Raw genomic sequence first — 24,254 nt, 5'->3', positions numbered from 1 at the left:
GAATACTTCCTGATAGCACATGAGTATATCAACATGAGTATTCAGTTGTGATCACAGAAAGCACAAAATCAGACAGTGTTAAGTCAAAATAAATCTCCTGTTTTTATAATCATCATGAAAGAATAAGACTACTCACATTACCATTGAAAATGATTTATTAATCTGCCCATACTCATAATTAAAAAACACTTTAATAATCATAGTTCGCCATATTTTCACTCCACATAATAAAATTAGTCAGCTGATGCTAGTTACACTAGGCATGGAAGAAACGGAAAAAAAATCAATTTTTGTTCAACTCATTTAGTTATTAGGGGTCCTATGAAGTAGGAACCCTGTGTTTTTGTTGATATTATTATAATTAGGGGCCAAGCACCGAAGGTGCAGGGCACCTATTGTAACTGTTAGTATTATTATTATACTTTCCGCAATGGGAGTCTATGGCAGCCCATAGAACCCCTTGGTGGATTTTGATGAAAGTTGGCACATTAATAAAGGATAGTCCAATGTATCCAGGCATCAAATTTGGGGTCAATCCATCCATCTCTGTAGCACCACCAACAGGCCAAATTTCAAGGTACATTTTTGCTTATAATTTTTGAACCGTTTGTCCTAGGGTTTTAAGGTTTTTTTCCCCCTTGAATCCTTGGGTCATTTCGATTCCAATGCACCCATTGCCGTTAAAGTCCGCCATAATGGATTTTCTGCCATTTTGAATTTTTCGAAAGACCTACTTTTGCAAACTAGTCCTAAATCGTTGATCCTATCACCACAAAAATTGGTACAGACGGTTCTGACCAAAAGTTATTCACAGAATTTTGCTAGGGCAAACGATATGGCCACTATGAGCCAATGAATATTGTGGAGTATGTGGCTTTTAGCATAAAGGTGTATAAATTCTAGGGCTGTCAATCGATTAAAATATTTAATTGCGATTATTCGCATGATTGTCCGTAGTTAAAGTAATAATCTCAAAGATTTTCATTAAAATAAATGTCTGTTAAGTCACTATCTATCACCGAATTAGGTGATACAATGGTGATTGAGCCTATTATATTAATTTATATTATTATTAATATAATAATTTATGATTAAATAACTGGGTGTCTGTGGCGACATTCCCGGGAAAAAATCACAAGCGGCGCATAGTGACGCGTTTTCCATCACCCATCAGTGGTTGGTCCGCCAGAGAGGGTAGACGGAGCTAACGCAACAGGCTCGCTCTTCAACTCACTTGCGCATGAGCCGTGTACTGTTTCTTCCGGTGTCTGCTAGCGTTACAATAACAGAGAAGGGGGGGGGGGGGGGGGGGCGTTATGGAACCCTAAAACATTTTTGTGTAACATGAGAGGTCATATTATTTGTTGATGTAGATTTCGTATTACATTTGATGATAATGTAACGTTACTAAATTACATAGCCTAGCTATCTGCACAGTTAACGCTAGCTACCGGACCGTGTCAAGAAAGGCAACATTAGTTTAGACAACGTTGCACACAGTATCCATCTCTCATATCAGGTAACAACGTGTTAGCTAGCTAGCTAATGTAATTAACACAATTTAATGTCAGCTAACAATTAGAAAAAACGCTAGCTAATGCTACCGACTGGTACCAACTTCGCAAAACGTCTCTCGAATGCAATGCTACCTTGTTGCAACGTTGCAATGTAGCTAACTAAAGGTCAGTTCAGATCAATGATTCGCAACGAGACTGGATGCAACTTGCAAAATTCCAAGACGTCTGATTGTAAACGTTCTAACTGCAATTTTTGATTTGACAAGGTGGGTCTTTTGAGACCCCAGGCAACGGCTTCAGACGCTCTGCAACTAACCAGTTCACACCGCTGCAATTTTCTCTGCAACATTCTAAAACCGTTTTGTCTCGTTGTGAATCATTGATCTGAATTGGCCTTAACGTTACCGTTATTTACATTGCCATCAAGTTCATCAATATATTATAATGATCGGAATAAAGCCGTCTTTACACAGAGCATTAACCAGGGGTATAGGTGGAGCAGAGCCAGGTCTGATTTCAGTGTAAAGATGTCAAACCAGAGAAAACTAAATAAAAGAATACAGCAGTATGGATTAGCGTTATTATTTTATTATGCTTCCTCATATTCAGCCTTGCCCTTTTTTGATGAAATCTCCTTTGTTTTTGTTTTATTATTCTTGTTCTGATTGCTAATTTAATACCCAGCTCCGCTTTATTCTCGAACAGTTTGCTAGCAAAACCAGAAACACCAGCAGTAACATTTTGCAAGGCTGTTGTTCCAAAAAAATCACACAACAATCATTCACGAGAAAGACTGTTTAGTGTGCACGAGATACATAATTGTACGAGTCGCAGCAAATCCCGCAAATTCTTCTCTGCAGTGTGAAGATGTTCATACAGGGCAAAAGGTGGATAAAGAACGTCTGTGGAAATTGATCATCACTAATTCTACCCCAGGTCTGCTACAGCATTTTAACCCAGCTCGGCAGTGTAAAGGCAGCATAAGTTAGCCTAATGTTAGACAATGAATGAGTGTGTACATAACGTTACTTTTATAACAACCATTTTTATTCAGTAAATAGTAAGTGTTATAGTTGGCGTGGCCCAGGTGCCAACTGACTGACGTCACACAGGCGACACTGGTTTGATCCGGTTGGATCTCTGGGAAGTGAGGTCCAAAAACACACCTGCAATTACTGCTTTTCGCCATTGGTACCGCCATAGAGAACGAAACAGCAATCTTCGAGATTGTAACTTTAATCGCGCTTAATCGCAAATTAATCACACATTTTTTATCTGTTCAAAATGTACCTTAAAGGGATATTTTTCAAGTGTTTAATACTCTTATCAACATGGGAGTGGACAAATATGCTTGCTTTATGCAAATGTATGTTTATTTATTATAGGAAATCAATTAACAACCAAAAACAATGACAAATATTGTCCAGAAACCCTCAAAGGTACTGCATTTAGCATAACAAAATATGCTTAAATCATAACATGGCAAACTCAAGCCCAACAAGCAACAACAGATGGGCATATTGACCTGCTAAATTTAACATTACTTAGTAATAGGAGTACTCACACAATGTAGTGTGTCCAACTTTACGCTTATAAAGGTTCACTAAAACATCCCCTATGTGTTTGAGCATTAACACAAAGCAATGGACCTCAATGCATCGCAACAACAAACACACTGTACAACAGGTACATTGGTCCACTAAATTTCCCATTATTCAAAGATCATTCCCTGGATCCCTTGCACCTCAAGAAAATCACACAACGTAATTGTGTCCAACCTCACATAGGGAAAATAAAGGCTCACAAAAACATCCCCTTCTACTACTTCGGATCAAAACAGGATGATACAAAATAAAACAAACAATAAATTAAAGCCGCAAGCGGCGTTGGGAGGGGTCCAAGCATTGGCACCATCGCGCCCCCTATTGAGAGATTTTAAAATGGCTTTGTCCTCATGATCATATACCTTCACCCAACATATCTACTAAATATCATGATGATTGTATAAAAAATGGATGACTTATGGCCAATTTTGTGCTAAGAGACGCCGTCGAATGACTTAGTTGCGTCGCCATGGATGTGTCCTGGCCGCTTCCCGTAAAGGCCTTTACTATGTCGTAACACTTAGATGGGATGTCGTAACACATATATGGCCCGGCGTGTATGTACAGTTGCAGCGGTTCCATGCCGCAACTAAAAAAAGTGTCACACTAGTGTTGTCACGATACCAAAATTTTGACTTTGATACCAATACCAGGTTTAGTATCACGATAATTGATACTGAAACAATACTAATTCAATACTCGGTACCTAACGATACTGAAATTACCTTAATAGATCAGAAACGTAATGTCCACAAGGGATGACCTCATTTTCGAATTCACGGTTTATTAAAAACCTGGTTTATTAACAACCTTTAAGTTGAAGCCTGTTCAACATATCAATAAGCATAGGACTATAGTGTTACAACCCTAAACCATAGAAAACCATATTAAATATATTTCAAAAATTAAACAATTGTAAAGTAAATTATCTTTAAACAGGTCTTTCACTTTAAAATATATCTAAAAACAGCATATTTCAATAACAATACAGCATCTTCCTATAATAAAATATTTACAAATTAGAACAGCTATTGCTACTGAAGTGAACTGAGTCTAAGCTTGCGCTGTATCAACCACGAAAAAAGGCACAAGCGCAGGTCACCTCACTTGCCAACCTTAGTTGCTACTGCCATCTAGCGAAGATTCTGACAAATTACACTTTTCATCCTCCCAATCGGTAATGCGGGAGACATGTCCCTGGCTTTTACATTTGACGCAAAACTACCGAACGTCGGAAAATTCTAATACCGAACCGTTTCTTTTTCTTTTTTTTTTCTTTTTTAAGTACCGAAAAAGTGCTGAAGTGTCGGTATACCGTGGAACAGTACGTCAGGCACAAAGTGTGAGATGAAAACAGAAACGCGTTGTTTCAGTTTCATTAGTAGACGATACATGACAACTATGCCGAAAACGGAGTTTCGCAGCCCCACCATTGTCGCTCCGGTCGTTCATTTAACACGCACCCCCTCCCTGCAGTCTCATCTAAAAAACACCCCCCACCCTTGACATAATGGACAATATTGTCTATCCTGGCATTAATAAAAATATTCTTTCACCACTAAAAAATCGTATTCCGTCATAGCAGCAAGATAAACCCGACAATAGCACTAAGATATGCCTATACAGCAGTGAAAACGCTGCTCACTGAATAACGAAATAAACGAGAAAAAGTTTTTTAAAATGATACCATGTCATTCTACAGTCAATATCTGGGACTAAATATTGAATAAATATAAAACCTTACTGTTGGTTTTACGTGTAGAGATGTCCCTTTTGAGACTGCGTGGTCATATATTGTCTTGGACAATCCGTTTTGGGAAATATAGGCGCATCTGTGACGCCTGGGTATCTTCCAAAATAGCTGTGCGTAACACCACACCTGTTGTTTACGGCGTCGGCGTCCTTTTTAGTACAGTCTGACTTGATTTACAATTCATTTATTCGGTAGGCGAGAGTATAAGCTTTCTAACGATGTATAACATGTCTAATTCTGCTTTTGGAATAGCGTTTTATAGGTCAGCGTAACAGAAAATATTCCTAGCATAGCATTCACTTACGCAATCACTCTGTTAGCAGACAAATACGATGCACCTAACGAAACGTGTTCAAGGATATTTCGTAATTTCTTGGAAAATACTATTATTATTGAGGACTTCTGAACATAGCTAAACCATATGTTTGCTGATAGACCTAGCTGACATCGTTTTCTGGAGCAAAACAGAAGCGAATAGAACAATATCATTGATACCGTCTCTGTCTCTATCTACTGAACATAGAGGAGATTTCATCATTGCTATGTAAGTATTACCGTTCAAAATATTTCGGTTATATACGTTATTTTTGAAATTGAGTATCTTTAAATAGGTTAGTGGTGTTATATAATGTAAATATTTTACACTGTAATGTAAGCGTTAGACGGAAGTGTAATAGTTTTTGTGAAGCATGCAACAGTGATGACGTCATAGCTGGAACATTGCCAAAACGTGGTGGACGGGTGAAAATTGTTTTCATGTTGTCATCCCCATACAAGAAAACATACGAGAGTACAGAGTATAGAAATACACACGAGTTAATTATTACACATTTAGGTACTGTACCGCATTGTGTGACAATGTTTTTGCATTATTTTTTTAATCTGATAGCAATGTTTCATCTTAAACCCTCATAAGGGGCTCATTTATATGCTTTATAATGGACAAAAAGCATTTTATTCAATTTTGGAGAGATTTTGGATATGTTTCTGGACACCTAGCTATTTTAGACCACTGTACTGACTGAAAGCTTGTAATTCCCATTTGAAAATTATGCAACAGTGATTTTCTTGAGTCAAAACAGTTGATTTGTAGTGAAATACATGGATATGTTATGATTTACAGCAATGCATAATTTAGACATTTTGGATAGATTTGGAGATGCTGGGTACACTGCTTAGTTTTTGCTTCATACATCTATAGTAGTTCTACATATCCACCCTTAGATTTTATGAACTTGTGGTCAAGAAGTTTTTGACCTAGCACATGTATAGTTTAACTTCCTGCATATATTCAATCTCGCAGTATTTCATTGCGAACTTAAAAAGTGCAAATTTATTTTGGATTTTTTGTCAAAACAATTGCATTTGTGGCACTTTATTTCTTCCAAAATTATGAATATAAACTAATCTGTGTTAGTATTGTAAATTGTACAAATGTCTTGCTTCATTTAAGCCATTTTTCAAGTCTCTGTGGTGTTCACGTCTGGAGTTATAAAGCTTTAAATAGGGTACCCCCTAAATGGGCAAGGATTGGCAAAATTTGGCTTGTGCCTTAAGAGGTTAAGAAAGAGAGCACTGATGAGCTCAGCAATCGCCAAGGGCCAAGTAGGCCAAGGAAGACCTCTATAGTTGGGGAATGAAGATGAAGACCTTAATGAAGAAAAGACCCCAAATACTTCAGATGCAAAAACAGGAAGGCCAGGTGAGAGTGTGCTAAGAAGTACCTAAAAGAGCTGGCAGAGTTCTAGAAGTTCTTGTGGATAGATGAGACCAAGATTTACTTGTATCAGAGTGAGGGCAAGAACAAAGTTTGGGGCCAAAATGAACTGTCCAAGATCGAATGCATACCACCTAATTTGTGAAACATGGTGGTGGGGGTGTTATGGTTTGGGCATGTATGGCTGTCACAGGTACTGGCTCAATTCTTATTTCTCAGCCTCATAATGGCTTCCTTGACATTCATTAGCACAACACTGGTCCTCCAATAGCAGACTCCAAAGGCAATCAAAAGCCTAGAATCAGCACTAGATACTGAATGCTTTCTTACATCTGCACCACGTAAGCAACTGAACACACCTGACTTATCAGAAACACCTGTGAAGCCATTTGTCCCAAACTTTATGGTACCCTGAAATGGGGGCTATGTTAAAGTCTTGTCATTTCTAGAAAACCAACATTTATAACAAAATACTCTTTAACACTAGAAAGGCCACGTTTTTTTTTTACTACCTTTAAACCACCAGCATTTAGGCATCGATTTCAGCGCCCGCAGTGACCTAATTTCATGATGATGAAACATTATGTTGCAGAACTATATTCTTGAAATGAAGGACACAACTGTATCAATTTCATCATTTTTGTTTTTAATGTATATTAATTTTGTTATATAGGTTAGGGAAAATTCTCCAAGGACGTATCACAGGCACATTGAAAAAGGCTAAAATGTGCAAAGCAGAAAATGAAGAAAGTAGTTGAAGAAATACGAAGTGCAATACTTTATTTTTTTGTCATAATGAATTCCGCTTGCTTCTCCCTTCGCTTTGCCACCACATTTCATTTGAGCTTTTATATATGTACCGTCTCTCTCATCTTACTCATTAATTCAACAGAGAACATACAGCTTTGGTCATTTGTGTGAGCAGGGACCGCAAACAAATCAATTTCATTTCACACAATTGTCTTTGGCCTTATTCTGACTGCATTTGCTGACCTGGCACGCCATTTTCTTCCCAAGAGTGATGGGTAGTGCAAGGTGATGCTGGGACCGTGGCTGCTTTTGCGGCTGCTGCTTCTGTCTTCGGCTTCATGTAATTTTCCCACAGCTCCCATGCCAGGTCCATGGCAAAGTCAGTCATCAGTAATTCCAGTGCTTTCTTTGGTCCCATTCACTTGCATTTTTTACCATCCCTGAGTCTATTCAGAGTCTTTCTGAAGTTGCCGTTTCAGTGCTAAACTGAAAGTATGTTGGAATATCTCCACGCAGTTATACACATCATTTTTATGACTATACTGCCCACAATTATTGCTCCCCATGCTGAAGTCAATAATTAACTAATAACCATCTTCATCAAACGATTGCAGTGAATTAATTTTGTGTGATTATATGCAAGGTTTCAATAGCGCTTGACCCAGCAATTCTTATCAAAGCGTCGTTGCTGAATAGCTGAATAGCAGTTATTTTAAGCTCAGCTATTTAGGAACACGTGTGAAAGGAGGAGGGTGTTGCATTTGTGGTATTGGAGTAATTTGCATTTTAAAGTTCAAACGCCCAATGGCGTCAGGTCTGGCTTTTCTAGTGTTAATAAAAGCTGAGAATCTGCACTTTATCTACATGTGAATTGTTTGATTAAATCTAAATTTAATCAAACAATGATCTAAATTTGTGGAGTAAGGAGCCAGATCAAGATAGAATGTCTTTTATCCCAAACATTATTGAGGGTACTGTATAATCAGATAAAATACTTGCTTGTCATGCCTTTCCTCATTGCACTCCACCTGCCGTGGCCAAAATAAAATTCTAATCAATGGTCCTAGTTTAGGAGCAGCAAGAGGAACCTGCACCCTCTTAATTAAAGTTAGAAAATACAGATGATATTGTTTACTCCCAGGCACTCTTCTGTGAAAGAGGATGAAGAGGAAAAATACTTTTATTACATTGGCATATTGCATAGGAATATTGAAGGAACACAGATCATTTCATACCGATGAATACATGTGGATTAATAGACCAGTGTGAACAAAGAGTGATCATCACATGAAATATAACAATGAGTGACAATTGCATATTACCCAGTTAATCAACTGAGCTCTTTGAAATCAATGTCTTCATTTAACCATGGGTAATTTAATTCAAAGGATCTAAAATGTGCATCCAGATGATTTTCCCCTGTAAGAGGTATTTCGATCTATCGCAACAACGGAAGGATGGTTTGATGTGTTCAATGAATTTAATAAACAATTATAAGCTTCTGTAAAGTGCTTTCCCATAGGGTGGTCCTGCTTACAAATCCTAATGGCATATTAATGTTAAAGATTAATACTTTCTGTGATGTGCTGTGATCTGATGTCTTTGTTGCAGACATGGTACCCAACAATGAGGAGGCAGAGCTGAAACATTTGTACATGGCAGCCGGAGAGCTACTACGGCACTTCTGGTCCTGTTTCCCTGTCAACACCCCCTTTTTGGAGGAGAAGGTGACCCTTAAGTCAGTCTTTTAATCACTGCTGTCAACACTGCTGTTGAATACCAGGCATTAAGTCAAAGTACTGAGCTATGACATTGTAATGGGGTGGGTGGGAGGGGTAAAATGATTTTAAAAGTAATAAAAGCAACCCCTGAACAAGTTGGCAATTAGCTATGGCTTGTACAGGAATGCTTCGACATCTTTGCATTATCAATTTTTCCTTAGTCTATATGCTGTATGAATGTATTGAAGTTTTTATTTACTATTATAATTTGCTATTCAAATTTATCTGGTATATTTGAACAAATATAGGATTACCCAAAAGGTTATAGATATAGACAAAAAAATCCATGACACTCTTCATATTTTGAAAAGCCTAGGGCTTGTTCATGCTAAAAATTAACCTCTTAGCTCAAAGCCCCTAGTGGTCGAGATTGCTGAACTCACATTCAGTGGTACTGGAACCAAAGTATGCAATAAAAATAGAAACACTTTGTTTTAGTTTCATTAGTAGACGATACTATACAACCATGCCGAATACGTAGTTTTCGCCACCATTGTCGCTCTGGTCGTTCATTTAACAAGCACCCCTTCCCTGCAGTCTCATCTGCAACTACACCCCCCACCCATGACATACTGGACAATATTTTCTATCTGGGAATTCATAAAAATATTCTTTCATCACTGAAAAATCGTATTCCGTCATAGCAACAAGATAAACCCGACAATAGCCCTATAATATGATAATATGCCAATGCAGCAGTGAAACGCTGCTCACTGAATAACGAAACAAACAAGACAAAGTTTTCAAAAATTATACCATGTCATTCTAAAGTCAATATCTGGGACTAAATATTGAATAAATATATAACCTTACCATTGGTTTTACGTGAAGAGATGTCCCTTTTGAGACTGAGTGGTCACATATTGTCTTGGACAATCTGTTTGTGAAATATACGTGCATTTGTGAAGCCTGGCTACCTTCCAAAATAACTGTGCGTAATACCACACGTGTTGTTTACGGCGTTGTCGCCGTTTTTAGTAGAGTCTAGCTTGATTGACAATTCATTTATTTAGTAGGTGAGAGTATAAGCTTTCGAACAATGTATAACATGTCTAATTTTGCTTTTGGAATAGCATTTTATTACTCGGCGTAACCAAATTTTTTCTCATCATCGCGTTCACTTAAGCATTCACTCTGTGGTAGCAGTAAAAGACACTGCACCTGACGAAACATTATGTTTGCTGATAGACCTAGCTGACATTGTTTTCTGGAGTAATACAGAAGCGTATAGAACTGTATCATTGATTTACTGTCTCTTTCTACTGAACACAGATAAGATTTCATCATTGCTATGTAAGAATTACTGCTCAAAATATTTCGGTTATATACGTTGTTTTTGAAATTGAGTGTCTTTCAATAGGTTAGTGGTATTTTATAATGAGGATATCTCACACTGTAATGTAAGCGTTCGTTGGTAGTTTAGTAGTTTTTCTGATGCGTACAACAGTGATCACGTGAGTGCCAAAACGTGGTGGACGGTTGAAAATTGTTTTCATGTCGTCCCATCCCCATACACAAAAACATACGACAGTACAGATTATAGAAATACATATAAGAGTACATTATTACACATTTTGGTACTGTACCGCATTGTGTGACAATATTTTTGCATTATTTTTTAATCTGATATCCATGTTTCATCTTAAACCTTCATAAGGGGCTCATTTATATGCTTTATAATGGACAAAAAGCATTTTATTCATTTTGATAGAAATTTTGGATGTTTCTGGAACCCTAGATATTTTAGACCACTGTACGGATGGAAAGCTTGTAATTCCCACTTGGAAATGATGCAACAGTGAGTTTCTTGAGTCAAAACAGTATATTTGTAGTGAAATACGTGAATATGTTGTGATTTACAGCAATGCATAATTTAGACATTTTGGATAGATTTGGAGACACTGGGTACACTGCTTAGTCTTTGCTTCATAGATCTTTAGTAGTTCTACATATCCACCCTTAGATTTTATGAACTTGTGGTCAAGAAGTTTTTGATCCAGGACATGTATACTTTAACCTGCAATCTCCCAGTATTTCATTGCAAACTAAAAAAGGAGCAAATTCATTTTAGATTTTTTGCCTTGACCATTGCATTAGTGGCACTTTATGTCTTACAAAATTATGAATATATAGTAATCTAAGCTAGTATTGTAAATGGTACAAATGTATTGCTTTATTTAAGACATTTTTCTAGTCTCTGTGGTGTTCACATCTGGAGTTATAAAGCTTTAAATCGGGTAACCCCTAAATGGGCAAGGACTGACAGGTACTAGTGGGGGAGTGGTTGGGGTGGAGTTAACTAGCTATTGTTCCCACCCATTATCTCCCTGTGAGAAGTGTGAAAAGTTCAAGATCTTTCAAAGGGATTTTCTCTGCTACTTGATTTTAGGAGTACCAACATTCAAATAAGCATATCTTCTTCAACTATTTTCAGATCTCAATGTATGACACATCATTTGAAAGCTTATAATCTGCACTTTCATAATCTGTATGACCTTGCTCTACTTGAGGACCAAAACACCAGCACCTGTCACAAATGGTTTACCTCTCTTTGCAATAAGTTTTGCAACCCCATAGCTCACTTGTGTGACATTCTCCTGAACACGCAAAGTCTTTCTCATTGCTCCTTGCTGTGCACAAAACTTTGCTTTTAGCTCCCTGGTCTTGTCTTTTTGTGCAATCCCAGTGTATTTACTGTGCACAGCCGAATGTTTGATATCATACTGCCACTTTAAATTGTAATCTTTCGTGACTGCAATTATTCCAGGCAGGTCAAGCATACTATGGAAGAATATTTCGGACAAAATTAAATAAATAAATATGTCATGAAATGTGAGCATAAATAATTAAATGTGGCACGAAATGTACGTATTTATTTATTTATTTATTTTAATGATGCTACGTGCGACATGAAATAAGGCTTGAAATTAAAACCGTCACTTTCACCCATCAAAGTTGGGAGGGCGGGCTCTAGCGAGTACTGTTTTTTGATTTGTGCATCGACTTGATTCGATTGTTCATGCCTAATTCAACATGGCTGCACTGGAGGTGTGTTGTTGGAGCCCCTGTATGGTGCTAATAACCGTGCTACCTGTGCTGTTGAATAAAAGAAGCTACACATTTGAATTTCTGACATGTAGCAAGGAAGGAAGGAACATAGGGCATGTGAACATCAGGCTGAGCTAGCATAAGGATGATGCCTGAAAAAGCTAGCTCAGCATGCTAGCTCAGGACCACTGAAATTACCTTGAACAGAGGTGCATTCAAATTCAGCGAACAGAGGCGAACGTTCGTGGGGAAAACAAACACAAAGCTAACGGAAAAAAGTTTGAAATAGTTTGCAAACATTTGCCTTGTTCGCTGAATTTGAACGCACCTCAGGAGTAGTGAATAGATGGTACATTTACAAAAGATGATTCTGGAGTTGATTCTGCAGAGACCTGCGAGGAATTCAGTGCCTCTTGTATCAAATTAGCTGTCATGACCTCCACTGACAGCCTGCTGGCACAACATGGTGTGCTACTGCGCTTTGCTTGCCTTGAGAATCCTATCGCTCATCGCTGGATTGCTGTAGACTGTAGCCACTAGAGGCGGGTCTCTCAGAAATACTCAACCTATCACTAAGCCTCCTGTGTTTTGTGTACTCGCTAGAACCCGCCCTCCCAACTTTGATGGGTGAGAGTGACGGTTTTAATTTCAAGCCTAATTTCATGTCGCACGTAGCATCATAGTTAAATAGTTAAATAAATACATACGTACATTTCATGCCACATTTAATTATTTATGCTCACATTTCATGATGTATTTGTTTATTTAATTTTGTCCTTTCAGTTCACATCTGTGAAAAAATAACTCTGAAGCCACTTTTGTAAAAGATGTTTGCCATTCCCAGCTTCTTCTTTTGACTCGTTCCTTTCAAAATCTGTGATCGACACTGATCGTTTCAGCAGGATGCCTGCCAGAAAGTAAGCTATGCACCTTTTAAATTTCTAGCTACATTCTTACATTTACTTTAATAATTTTCTATTTTAATAATATTCTTATGCATTATATCTATAGCCTATTATTTTTATTTGAATTTTTTGACTGCATCATCTTCCTGTCCTTCCACCCCTTTTGTGTGCCAAAACAAATGTCTCCATGGGCCAACCTTGCCCTGCTGGTCATAGTTTTGGCGGCCCGGGTTCATAGCATCACTCCCGTCTGCAGAGGACGACTTATACTTTACCTTAATGCCAAGTTCTGTCATCTACTCTGTACCTTATTATATCCTAATTGTACTTGCTTGTCTATTTGCTTAGTTTCAAGTTAGTTTATTAAGACTAATTGTTGAAATTTCATTAATGTTTTATGTAATATGGATAAACAATCCATCTGTCCATTGGATTGGTACAGTTGAGGCCAAAAGTTTACACACACCTAGGCTAAAGATATTCAAACTCAGTTTTTCACAACTCAAACAGTTCTTTACAACCCCGCACATTTCATGTTACCATACATTTATTTTGAGAAATAATTTTAAAACAATCGATTAGAGATTTATTTCAGCTTTAATTCACTATATCAGAAATCCAGTGGGTCAAAAGTTTACATACACCAAGTTGACTGTCTCTTTAAACAGTCTGGAAGATTCCAGAAATTGATGTAATTAATTTTTAGAAGCTTCTGATTGTTCAATTGTCATAATTAGGAGTTAATTGGGAGTTGTGTCTGGCACCTGTGTCTGTATTTAACGGCCTTCCTTTAGAGCCACTGCTTCCCCCCCCCCTTGATACAATGGGAAAATCCTAGCAACTCAGCCAAGACCTCAGAAAAGAAATTGTGGAACTCCACTAGTTCGATTCCCCCTTAGGAGCAATTTCCAAACAACTGAAGGTACTGCGGGCATCTGTACAAACAATTGTATGCAAACATAAAAATCTTGGAACCACACAGATACTGCATCGTTCTGGAAGGAGACACAGATTAACTCCCAGGGCTGAATGAACTTTTGTCCGAAAGGTTCAATTGAACCCCAAGACAACAACAAAGAAACTGGTGAAGTACCAAAGTATCTACATCCACGATTAAGAGAATCCTGCATCGCCATGGTCTTAAAGGCTGTCGCACCATGAAGATGCCCCTACTCCAAGATCGGCATAAAAAAGCCAGAATGAAGTTGCCAGCTGATCACCAGGACGAAGACCTAGCCTTTTGGAGGAGTGTTCTCTGGTCAGCGCTATGTATGGAGGAAAAAGGGTGAGACTTTTAAATCTGAAGAACACCATCCCAACTATGAAGCATGGGGGTAGCAGCATCATGTTGTGGGGGTGTTTTGCTGGAAAAGGACTGGTGCACTTCAGAAAATAGATGCCATCATGAGGAAGGAGGATTATCTAGAAATACTGAAGCAACACCTCAAGACATCAGCTAGAAAGTTAAAACTTTCACAATTGGGTCTTACAGCAGGACAGTGATCCTAAGCATACCACCAAAGTTGTATCAAAATTGCTTAAAGACAACAAAGTGAATGTATTGGCGTGGCCATAACAAAGCCCTGACCTGAATCCCATTGAAAATTTCTGAACTGAACTGAAAAAGCGTGTCCAAGCAAGGAGGTCCACATACCTGACTGAGTTAGGCCAGTTCTGTCAGGAGGAATGGGCAAAAATGCCGGCAAGTGAGAAGCTTGTGGAAGGCTACCTCAAGCATCTTATTCAAGTTAAGCAATTAAAAGGCAATGCCACCAAATACTAACAAAGTGTATGTAAACCTTGGACCCACTGAAAATCTGATATAGTACAGAAAAGCTGTAATCTCTCAACTATTATTTTGAAATTACCTCTCTTGGAAATAAAGTAGGTACCCCAATTGAATTAACACAGGAAATGTATGGTATCATGAAATGTGTGGAGAAATGTGTGAAAAATTGAGTTTGAATGTCTTTAGCCTAGGTCGATGTAAACTTTTGGTCTCAACTGTAAATTACATGGGAGACACCTATTTTATCTATTTATTTTTTTATTTTTCAATGAACCATGCCTCAATACTTGACATTTATCAGTTTTGTTTTAGGCCAGATAAGTTTCAGAAGTAATCAAAGTCCTTAGTAAAGCACTGTAGAAATGTATCTTCAGGACTCCGACTCAGTATGAAACTCAATACTAAATACAAAAATTCCAGTGTACAATGATATTGTCAATGGAATTTTTGTATTTAGGCCCTGCATTTTAATATCATTATTTGAGCTTATTTTTATTGCAAGAGTTTCAGTTGCCATGATGAATAAATGCAGGCATTTTTCTGGCTCAAAATAGGGCTTAGTTAGTCGCTTTGTGTGACAGTGACTGTGGTCGGCCTGGCTTTACTGTCACCATCGACTCCACGCATCATTTCTCGGTAATTAGGTACATTTTTGTATTTTTGTCTACATTTTCAGAATGTAAAGTTCTGGTCTTCAAGAGACTAGCACAGTGCATTGAGATGTAGGCTATAAATTAAATAATTCTGAACAATTATAAATAATATCCCAACTTACCTAAAAAACCAAAAAAGTTTCTTTACTTTATCATACTGTTCCATAATTTCACATATTTGACTTATATTATTCAGAGTATTATTTCCTTGCATAAAACCAGACTGGTCATGGTGTATACTATCAGACAAGACTATTTTAATTATCACTTAAAATTGGTAAACCAAAATCACTAAATATCTCAAAGGTTAATTGTGTAAATTTCATAATTACTAGTCCCAGAAATTTCTTTTTTTTCCACCAAGGTCATACATTACATTACATTATAGGCATTTAGCAGACGCTCTTATCCAGAGCGACGTACAACAAGTGCATAGGTTTCATGATGTAGAGGCGCAAAAGAAACACTAGAGTGAAGTAAGGATCGTAGTGCCAGAAGTGACCACATCGATCAGGACTCCAACCCTGTAGAGTAAGCTTGTTCAGCAAGCAAGAATCCTACCAAGTGTAGTAGGATTACATACAGTGTAGTAAATGACATATGTTTTGTTATCCTGTTCTGAACAGTTGGTGAAGATGAGGTCCAACCTGGAGAAGTTCCAGCTGACGAAACTCCGGCCTTTCCAGGATAAGGTCCAGCGCCAATACTTGAGTATAAATGTAAGCAATACTACCACCACCATACTTCTCTAACCTGGCAAGAGAATTGTAATTTCTGTGTTTTCTTGTATTTTTTAGCACAATATACCATGCAATATCCATCATGCACCATGAAGCTAAAACTTTTTGATGAATAGTATCACATAGTTTTGGTTGGTGCGGTACTCCTGCATTAGTCAGGAAAATGGCAAGCATTGTTGGGCTGAATGGCCTGTTCTCATCATTATGTTATTATTATTAATATTATTATAATACATTTTATTTATATAGCGTTTTTCATCATACATAGATGATCTCAGAGTGCTTTACAGAAGGCAACAATAAAACAAAGTAAAAAAATAAAATAAGAAATAATGTAAAATCACAGGATGATAGTAAAACAGTGCATTACTATAAAATCACATATATTTTATCTGTATCACGCAATGGATAAACTGGGATAGGCACACTGATAAAAATGGGTTTTAAGCCCGGCTTTGAATGCTGAGACTGACTGTGCCAGACGTAGGTGATCAGGCAGACTGTTCCAAAGGCATGGTGCCATGGAGCAAAAAGCTTGATCACCCACAGTACGGAGCCGAGTTCTGGGCACTGCTAAAAGGCTACGACTGTTAGACTTCAGTTAAGCGGTGGGATTCCAAGGGAGACAGGAATATAAATGTAAGCAATATATTATGTTGTGTTATCTCAGAAAAAATATGTTTTTAATGTACAAGAATGGCAAGTTACTTACACAAAGAAATCACTGTCTCTAAGTCATTAATTAAAACTTGTTTAATTAAAAAAAAAAAAAAAAAAAAATTTATTATAACTAAGCCTGCAGTTGTAAGTATTTATCAAAATGAGTTATCAAGTTACAATGAAGAATATTGGCTATGTTAGCTCACAGTTTAAACCAGCTATATTCCAGTGCAATGCTACCCAATGTTTCCTAAATTATTTAATGTAACTTCTTTTTTAATCTTACCATGGTTTAGGGTATCATTTGGCACTGCCGCCTTGAGAGGTCTTCCTGGCTGAGGCAAATTTATATATCATTTTGGTTCAGACTTAATCACGCTGTATCTTTAGCATGCGTAACTTTGCGGATGTTGTGACTGCCATCCCAATACTGTGTAATAAGCTTTTGGTGCTCAAGCACCATATTTGAGGTGATCACAAATGGTCTGTGTACAGTATAAATAAATGTAAAACGACCGTTGTTACAATTTTGAAGTATGTACGGGACAATGTACAATTTTAACAATGAAAAATAACTTCATAAATCGTTAATACCTGCATTGCAAAACACAAAACACTCTTGGTTCAAAAGAGCATATCTGTATAGATGTTTAAACCAGCAACCAATTAGGAAGGTCATTTATTTATTTTATTGCGAAATTGGATCAGTTTCGCATTTTTGTCACTTGTTCGCATTTTGTCACTTAAATCTAATAAATAATTCTGCTTGAGAATAAATAGGCCTAAATGCAGGTACACAATATGGCTGGCACACGATTATCAAATGGTAGGCTACAGACTCTAAAGTAGTGCTGGGTGATATGGCCAAAATATAATGTGATATTTTTCATATTATTGACAGTATTACGGGATTTGATTTTCCAGTGCAAATTACTGAAGTAAACTGAGATCCTACTGTGGCTGTAAAAAATAAAGACCAAAATGATAATCATTTTCACTATTGCCATTGAGAGCATGAACACCAAACGGTATGAAATGTTGTATAATGTTAAAAAAATTAGATTGTACACAAAAAACCAGCCTGCTGATTTTAAACTAAAATCTACAAATATTGGAGCAAATTTTTTTTTTATCCAAGCTTCTGGAATTAAATGAACAAATACTTCTTTAATCTTACCTTGGCGTCATCTCCATTATGTGTTAACACCAACTTCTCCCTGCCTGTTGTTTGCAAAGCCATGTCATGTTTTTTTGATGAAATAGTGCAAGTTTTGTTCAATCCACACAATTCACCTTAAGCTACATTACATATACCAGACGCTCTTATCCAGAGCGACTTACACAACTTTTTAACTTTTTAAGTTTACATTACAAAAGCATAGCCTAGTGTTGCAACGTGCAATTTTTCATTCATTCATTCATTCAATTCATTGAATGAAAAACAAAATACTATTACTGTTGGTACTGCAAAACCACATGCTGCCGTGTGAAATTATACTGGAAGCTATAGCCTACCTAAAAATAAGGTAGGCTATAGTGCCCGGCCTTACTTTGAAGTTGTGTATAAGCGTTATCATCAAGCTTGACAAGTTCAATAGAAGATTAAAGTAACAGCTGTGAAAATTTGGCATACTCCTTTCAGTGGTATTTCTTTAGGTGCTTTATCAAATTTTGTTGTATTGTAAGTAAGTGTGCTAATGCCATGCCTTAAAGCACTGGCATTGTTGGCAAGTGGCCGTAGGGCAGCTTTTGAACATGTATACATTCGACACAGCTGACATCATAGCAGATACCAACTCGTTTCATAAACTCATTCGTAGTGGCGAATGGATAGTGCTTGTTATCAGACGTAAAGGCTCATTCAGGCAACTGGCGTAAACAGAGTTGGAAAGTATGGAGACAAAGCTTTGCTACAGGCGAGATTTAATATGCATATTAAATGTTTTAGTATCAGACAGGATCAGATTCATATCGGCCATGTCCTAGCCGATACCCAATCCAGAAAATATGGAGGATTGGATTCGGACATCCCTAGTGAGCAATAACATATCTGATTCACTATATGTGTTATAGTTGCTTAGGCTAATGCGTGTCAGGGTTTTTCCTGGCTCAAAATAGGGCTTAAGTAGTCCCTTTGTGTCCCAACAACTGCAGTCCGTCTGGCTTTACTGCCACCATCAACTTTTAGTTTGAAATGAAATACTGAGAGATCCCATATATACCGCAGGTTAAACTATACACGTCCTGGATGATAAAATCCTTGACCACAAGTTATTAAAATCTAAGGGTGGACATGTAGAACCTACTAAAAATCTATGAAGCAAAAACCAAGCAGTGTACCCAGCGTTTTCAAATCTATCCAAAATGTCTAAATTATGCATTGCTGTAAATCACGACATATTCACGTATTTCAATACAACTCAACTGTTTTGACTCAAGAAAGGCACTGTTGCATCATTTTCAAGTGGGAATTACAAGCTTTCTGTCAGTACAGTGGTCTAAAATATCTAGGGCTCCAGAAACATATCCAAAATCTCTCCAAAAATGAATAAAATGCTTTTTGTACATTATAAAGCATATAAATGAACCCCTTATGAAGGTTTAAGATGAAACATTGATATCTGATAAAGAATAATGCAAAAACATTGTCACACAATGTGGTACAGTACATAAATTTGTAATAATTAACTCTCGTACGTATTTCTGTACTCTACAGTATGTAATGTTTTCTTGTATGGCGATGTGACAACATAAAAACAATATTCAACCGTCCACTAGGTTTTGGTGATGTACCTACTCTCACGTAATATCTGGTGCATGAAACACAAAAACTACTAAGCTGCCAATGAACGCTTACATTACAGTGTGAAATATGCTCATTATAGAATACCACTAACCTATTTAAGGCTACTCCGTTTCAAAAATAACGTATATAACCGAAATATTTTGAGCCATAATACTTATGTAACGATGATGAAATGTTATCTGTGTTCAGTAGATAGAGACAGAGACAGTAAATCAATGTTGTATTTCTCTCCCCTTCTGTCTTCCTCCAGAAAAAGATGTCAACTAGGTCTATTGGCAAAAAAATGGCTTGGCTATGCTCAAAAGTCCTCAATAATAATTTCCAAGAAATTATGAAAATCATTGATCACGTTTCATTGGGTGTAGTTTTTTCTTTTACTGCTACCACAGAGTGAATTGTTACCACAAAAGCAAAATTAGACATTATACATCGTTAGAAAGCTCATACTCTCACCTACTGAATAAATGAATTGTCAATCAAGCCAGACTGTACTAAAAAGGGCAACAACACCGTAAACAACACGTGTGGTATACAAACGGATTGTCGAAGACAATACAGTGTGAATGACCACTCGGTCTCAAAAGGGACATCTCTACACGTAAAACCAATGGCAAGGTTGTATATTTATTCAATATTTAGACCCAGATATTGACTGTAGAATGATGTGGTGTAATATTTGAAAATTTTGTCTTGTTTGTTTCGTTATTCAGTGAACAGCGATTTCACTGCTGTATTGGCAAATCTTAGGGCTATTGTTGGGTTTATCTTGTTGCTATGACGGAATACAATTTTTGAGTGGTGAAAGAATAGTTTTATGTATTCCCAGATAGACAATATTGTCAATTATGTCATGGGTGGGGGGTGTAGTTTCAGATGAGACTGCAGGGAGGGGGTGCTTGTTAAATGAACGAACAGAGTGACAATGGTGGCGCTGTGAATTCGGAATAGTTTTTGTGTATCGTTTACTAATGAAACTAATGCTGTAGGCCATGTCTCTGTCTGATAATTTCTGGTGAAATGTTATTTAGAAGGCATAGTAAATTCATCTGGTTAGCTACCTTTACAAGTAGCCGGGCAGACTTGTGTTTGCCACAATGTTTGCCTTGTCAGCAAGGGGAGGATTAATTGCAATATGTTTAATTTTCCAAACCCAGCAGTTTTAACTGTTATAACACCCTAGTTTGGCATCCGGCACTCTGAATACCAAATGCAAGTACATCAACCATTAAAACACCTCACTTACCCAACATGTAAAAAATATTTATAAATTAAATCTGTAAATTTGTTGATAGGCAGAGCAAACTATTGGATCAAACTTTTAAACTCGCAACCAGATGAAAATTTAAGAATTTTATTAAGTTACAACAAATATTCATGTCTAATGTAAAGATGAGGTTGAACTACCTTAAAACAATAAACAAAGGCTACAGACATGGACAGTCGCACTAGAAACGAATGAAAGCAGATTCCAAACCACAGCTTTTTTGTCTCCAGAATTTAAAAACCAGAAGACAGCAGAATATTCCAACAGAACAGAGATGAAATGTATAATGCCAGACCTAGATGCCGGTCTCAGATGCCCACTTCCAACTAACTGTAACAAACTTCTTCTCAGTTTGCCCAAACCTAACTAACTAAAAGAAGGTTGCATATTTTATGTAGACACACTGACACACCTCTTCTGACACACACGAAAACCCACACTCACACACAGACACACACATTCACACCTCCAATGGTCACCCCCCATTGGTCCTGCTCTGTTGTATCTCCAGGTTATGCTGGCTGAGTGCTTTTAATAGCTTCTTATGGCTGAGAGTGGCCAAATGGTGAATTACATGTCTGACAGCCTAGTAATGTAAGCTAGCTACATCTTTGATTTTAATTTGTCATTCCTACTTACCTCAAGCTCAGGAATTGTACAGGTTCAACGTTATGCCATGTAAAGAGTCTGTTGCCAGACGTGCCTCTCGGCATGAACGCATCAAACTAAATGATCAAATATTACTGTTATTGCCAAACAAAACTGGTGTCCTGAAAACTCTGGCAATGAATGAGTTAAAATACCAAAAATAGTACAGGTTATATTATCATATATTAAATATTATCATGAGGTCTGAAAATAAGTAAGATGCATTTTTATGACACTGTTCCAAATTTAGTTTGCTAGGACTTGAAGGGCAGATATATCATCTATAGTGTTTTCAGAATAGCTCACTCAGAGTATCTAATTGCTCAGAGTAACTAATCAGTATTTCACAGTGCTGTGACATGGCAGGTTTACTGGTATGATGTGGTCTGTCTCCCCCCCCCCCCCCCCCTCCCCCAGCTTACAGGACATATGGAGGAGATGCTGCAGACAGCCTACAATAAGTTCCATGCCTGGCAGACCCACCACCACATGCTGAGGAAGACCTGAGAAGAGGATGATTGAGAGGGAGTGGTGGATACTGAGAATAGGAGAACAGTCTGTTCTCTCCCATGAGTTCCATGGGACATGATCTCCCGACCTGAAATGAGTATGCGGAAAACCCACTAAACAGTGTGTCATTTAAGAGATGTACTGGAACATTGCCATGTATCTTTTTTATTTTTGGCACTGTCCCCCCTTACCCCCATTGAATGGCACTTACCTGGGTCTTCTACCAGACAACTGGATTTGAGTGGGATCATTGAAAATGGTTTCCATGACAGTCACTGTTTGGTCTCTCAGAAGGACAAGTTGTCTTTCCATGGAGGCAAAAGCAAAAAGAGCATACAGCCATCCTTTGTATAGCAAATGGCAAAAATTCCTTAAAGATGCCTCTTGACTGCTTAGTTTGGCTAGGGAATTGAATCTCTGGGAAGAGGAGAGGGGAGTGAATAAAGCAATACTGTAATTATCTGCCCAAGTCCGTGCATGCGCTAATTTGCTCATCTGACTCTTATTTGACATCAACTCTTTTCTTCTTTTTACCACATAAACTTTTTACACTGAAGATCCAGTATGATGAAGTTCCTGGTGACCTTCTGAATTTAGTTACTCAGATGATGATGCTGCTGCTGCTACTGTAGCCACTGCCACCACTGTTGATATTTACATATTGTTCCCTGGTTGGGGAATGTGTTCAGTAATGATTTATGAATTATGATTGTGGCATTGTTGTGTGAAAATTCTAAACTTATGGATGTATATGAATCTGTGTGTCAAAGACAACGAGAATGTGAGCTGGATTTCTGGGGTCAACTCTATAAGACCTCCCCTCAGGGGAATTTCAAACAGTGATTGCAGAAGGATATTAGTTAATATTGTTGTAATTGACATCTATCATCTGCCAGCTTGGGAGAGCACAGACAAACCCACAATCTTCTCCAAAGCACATGCTACCATCTAACTCTAGCTTTCGTGTGACGGTGCACCAAGTCCTCAGCAGAGTATACTTTTATGTAGCTGGTGCAGGCAGATTGCAGACATGTAATCTAATTTACCAGGGGTGTTGCCTTGAGGCACAATGAGACGCGGCAGTCCAGTTGACTGGAATCATCGTTCCCTGGGTGACACTATGGCCAGTTATCCACCTTCAAGTTGTAGTCAGCATTTCACCAGGATTCGAGATTAGACTGTGGGGCACATAACTTGTTTATTTCACAAGCCATGTCATAGCACAAACATAACTTTTTCTAACTTTTTCTGAATTGTATAATTTTTTTCTTCATCTGGATGGCCAGCTAAATAATTTAGCAGTACTGCAGGGTGCACGTGGTACATTTAAACAATGGCCTTATTGTCCATATTTTAAGTATTCAGAAACATGCTATATACTGTATATACTCAAGCCGTTGTATTTTTATGTCACTGAGCTTTGACTCACATGAGTGGTTTTTCTTATTTTCACTTAATTGCAAATTGCATGTTGGAATAATTATTCAACCCTCTCTTCACCTGCCGCTAGTGTATGTATCCTAACTATGACAGCCATTTTGCACCTCAGTCCTTACTGTACATCAGAGGATTTATTTGGTCAGGTACCTTGGGAGATGCATAGACATCTGGATTAAGAGTGCCAGAGTGTTAAATTGACCAGCACACAGGTTGCCCTCTTAGTCTTTGCAAAAAGTGCCACGAATCTTTAATTCTTACAGGTTGTCAAGGTTTTGGTTCATTACATCCAAAAGATATCTACTCAAGCAGTGTTTTCATGACTGTTTTGGAGGAGCTTGGCAGTTTATCCAGTGGGAGGAGGCCCCACAGACATCTTGCAACAACTCCAGGAGGTATCCCATAAAGCCCCTTTGTTTTTTTCACTCCTTTTGTTGATGCAAGTCTTTCTACAGCTGATAAGCTACAAGGTGTCATAGACATACACAATCCCACAGTCAAATACTGTGACATGAAATATGCAAAAAAAAATAAAAAAATAGTCTTATGTGATGTATTTTCAAAGCTGAGAAAAACATCTGGTTGCTCAATCTTCCTTATTTGCGCAATAATATTTTACAGTTTTTGCTTATCTTGTCAGATGTTTCATTAATAAATTAGGTTATGTCATGA

At 37.6% G+C, this 24,254-nt stretch overlaps 1 protein-coding gene across 3 annotated transcripts in view; it reads left to right on the top strand.

The window, feature by feature from the left end:
* gtf2h1 (general transcription factor IIH, polypeptide 1) overlaps positions 1-23,644 on the top strand; it is a 100,906-nt gene extending 77,262 nt beyond the window's left edge. Inside the window, exons 13-15 of one of the 3 annotated variants that reach the window (XR_004765146.1) lie at positions 8,953-9,079; positions 16,144-16,236; positions 22,053-23,644. Coding sequence is in view for 2 of the 3 variants with exons in the window: in XM_035417128.1 (XP_035273019.1) it covers positions 8,953-9,068; positions 16,144-16,236; positions 22,053-22,142 (299 nt within the window). In the remaining variant the exon portion in view is untranslated. Of the gene's footprint in view, positions 1-8,952; positions 9,080-13,014; positions 13,043-16,143; positions 16,237-22,052 lie in introns of those variants that run through there. The other 2 variants (XM_035417128.1, XM_035417129.1) reach the window with 2 other exon arrangements.
* The last annotated feature ends 610 nt before the right edge of the window (positions 23,645-24,254 follow it).

Source organism: Anguilla anguilla, chromosome 5 (genome assembly GCF_013347855.1).
Source record: "Anguilla anguilla isolate fAngAng1 chromosome 5, fAngAng1.pri, whole genome shotgun sequence".
In the NCBI taxonomy this organism is placed as follows: domain Eukaryota; kingdom Metazoa; phylum Chordata; class Actinopteri; order Anguilliformes; family Anguillidae; genus Anguilla; species Anguilla anguilla.
The sequence above is the reverse complement of the archived record's forward strand: the minus strand, read 5'-3'. Positions and strand labels throughout refer to the sequence as shown.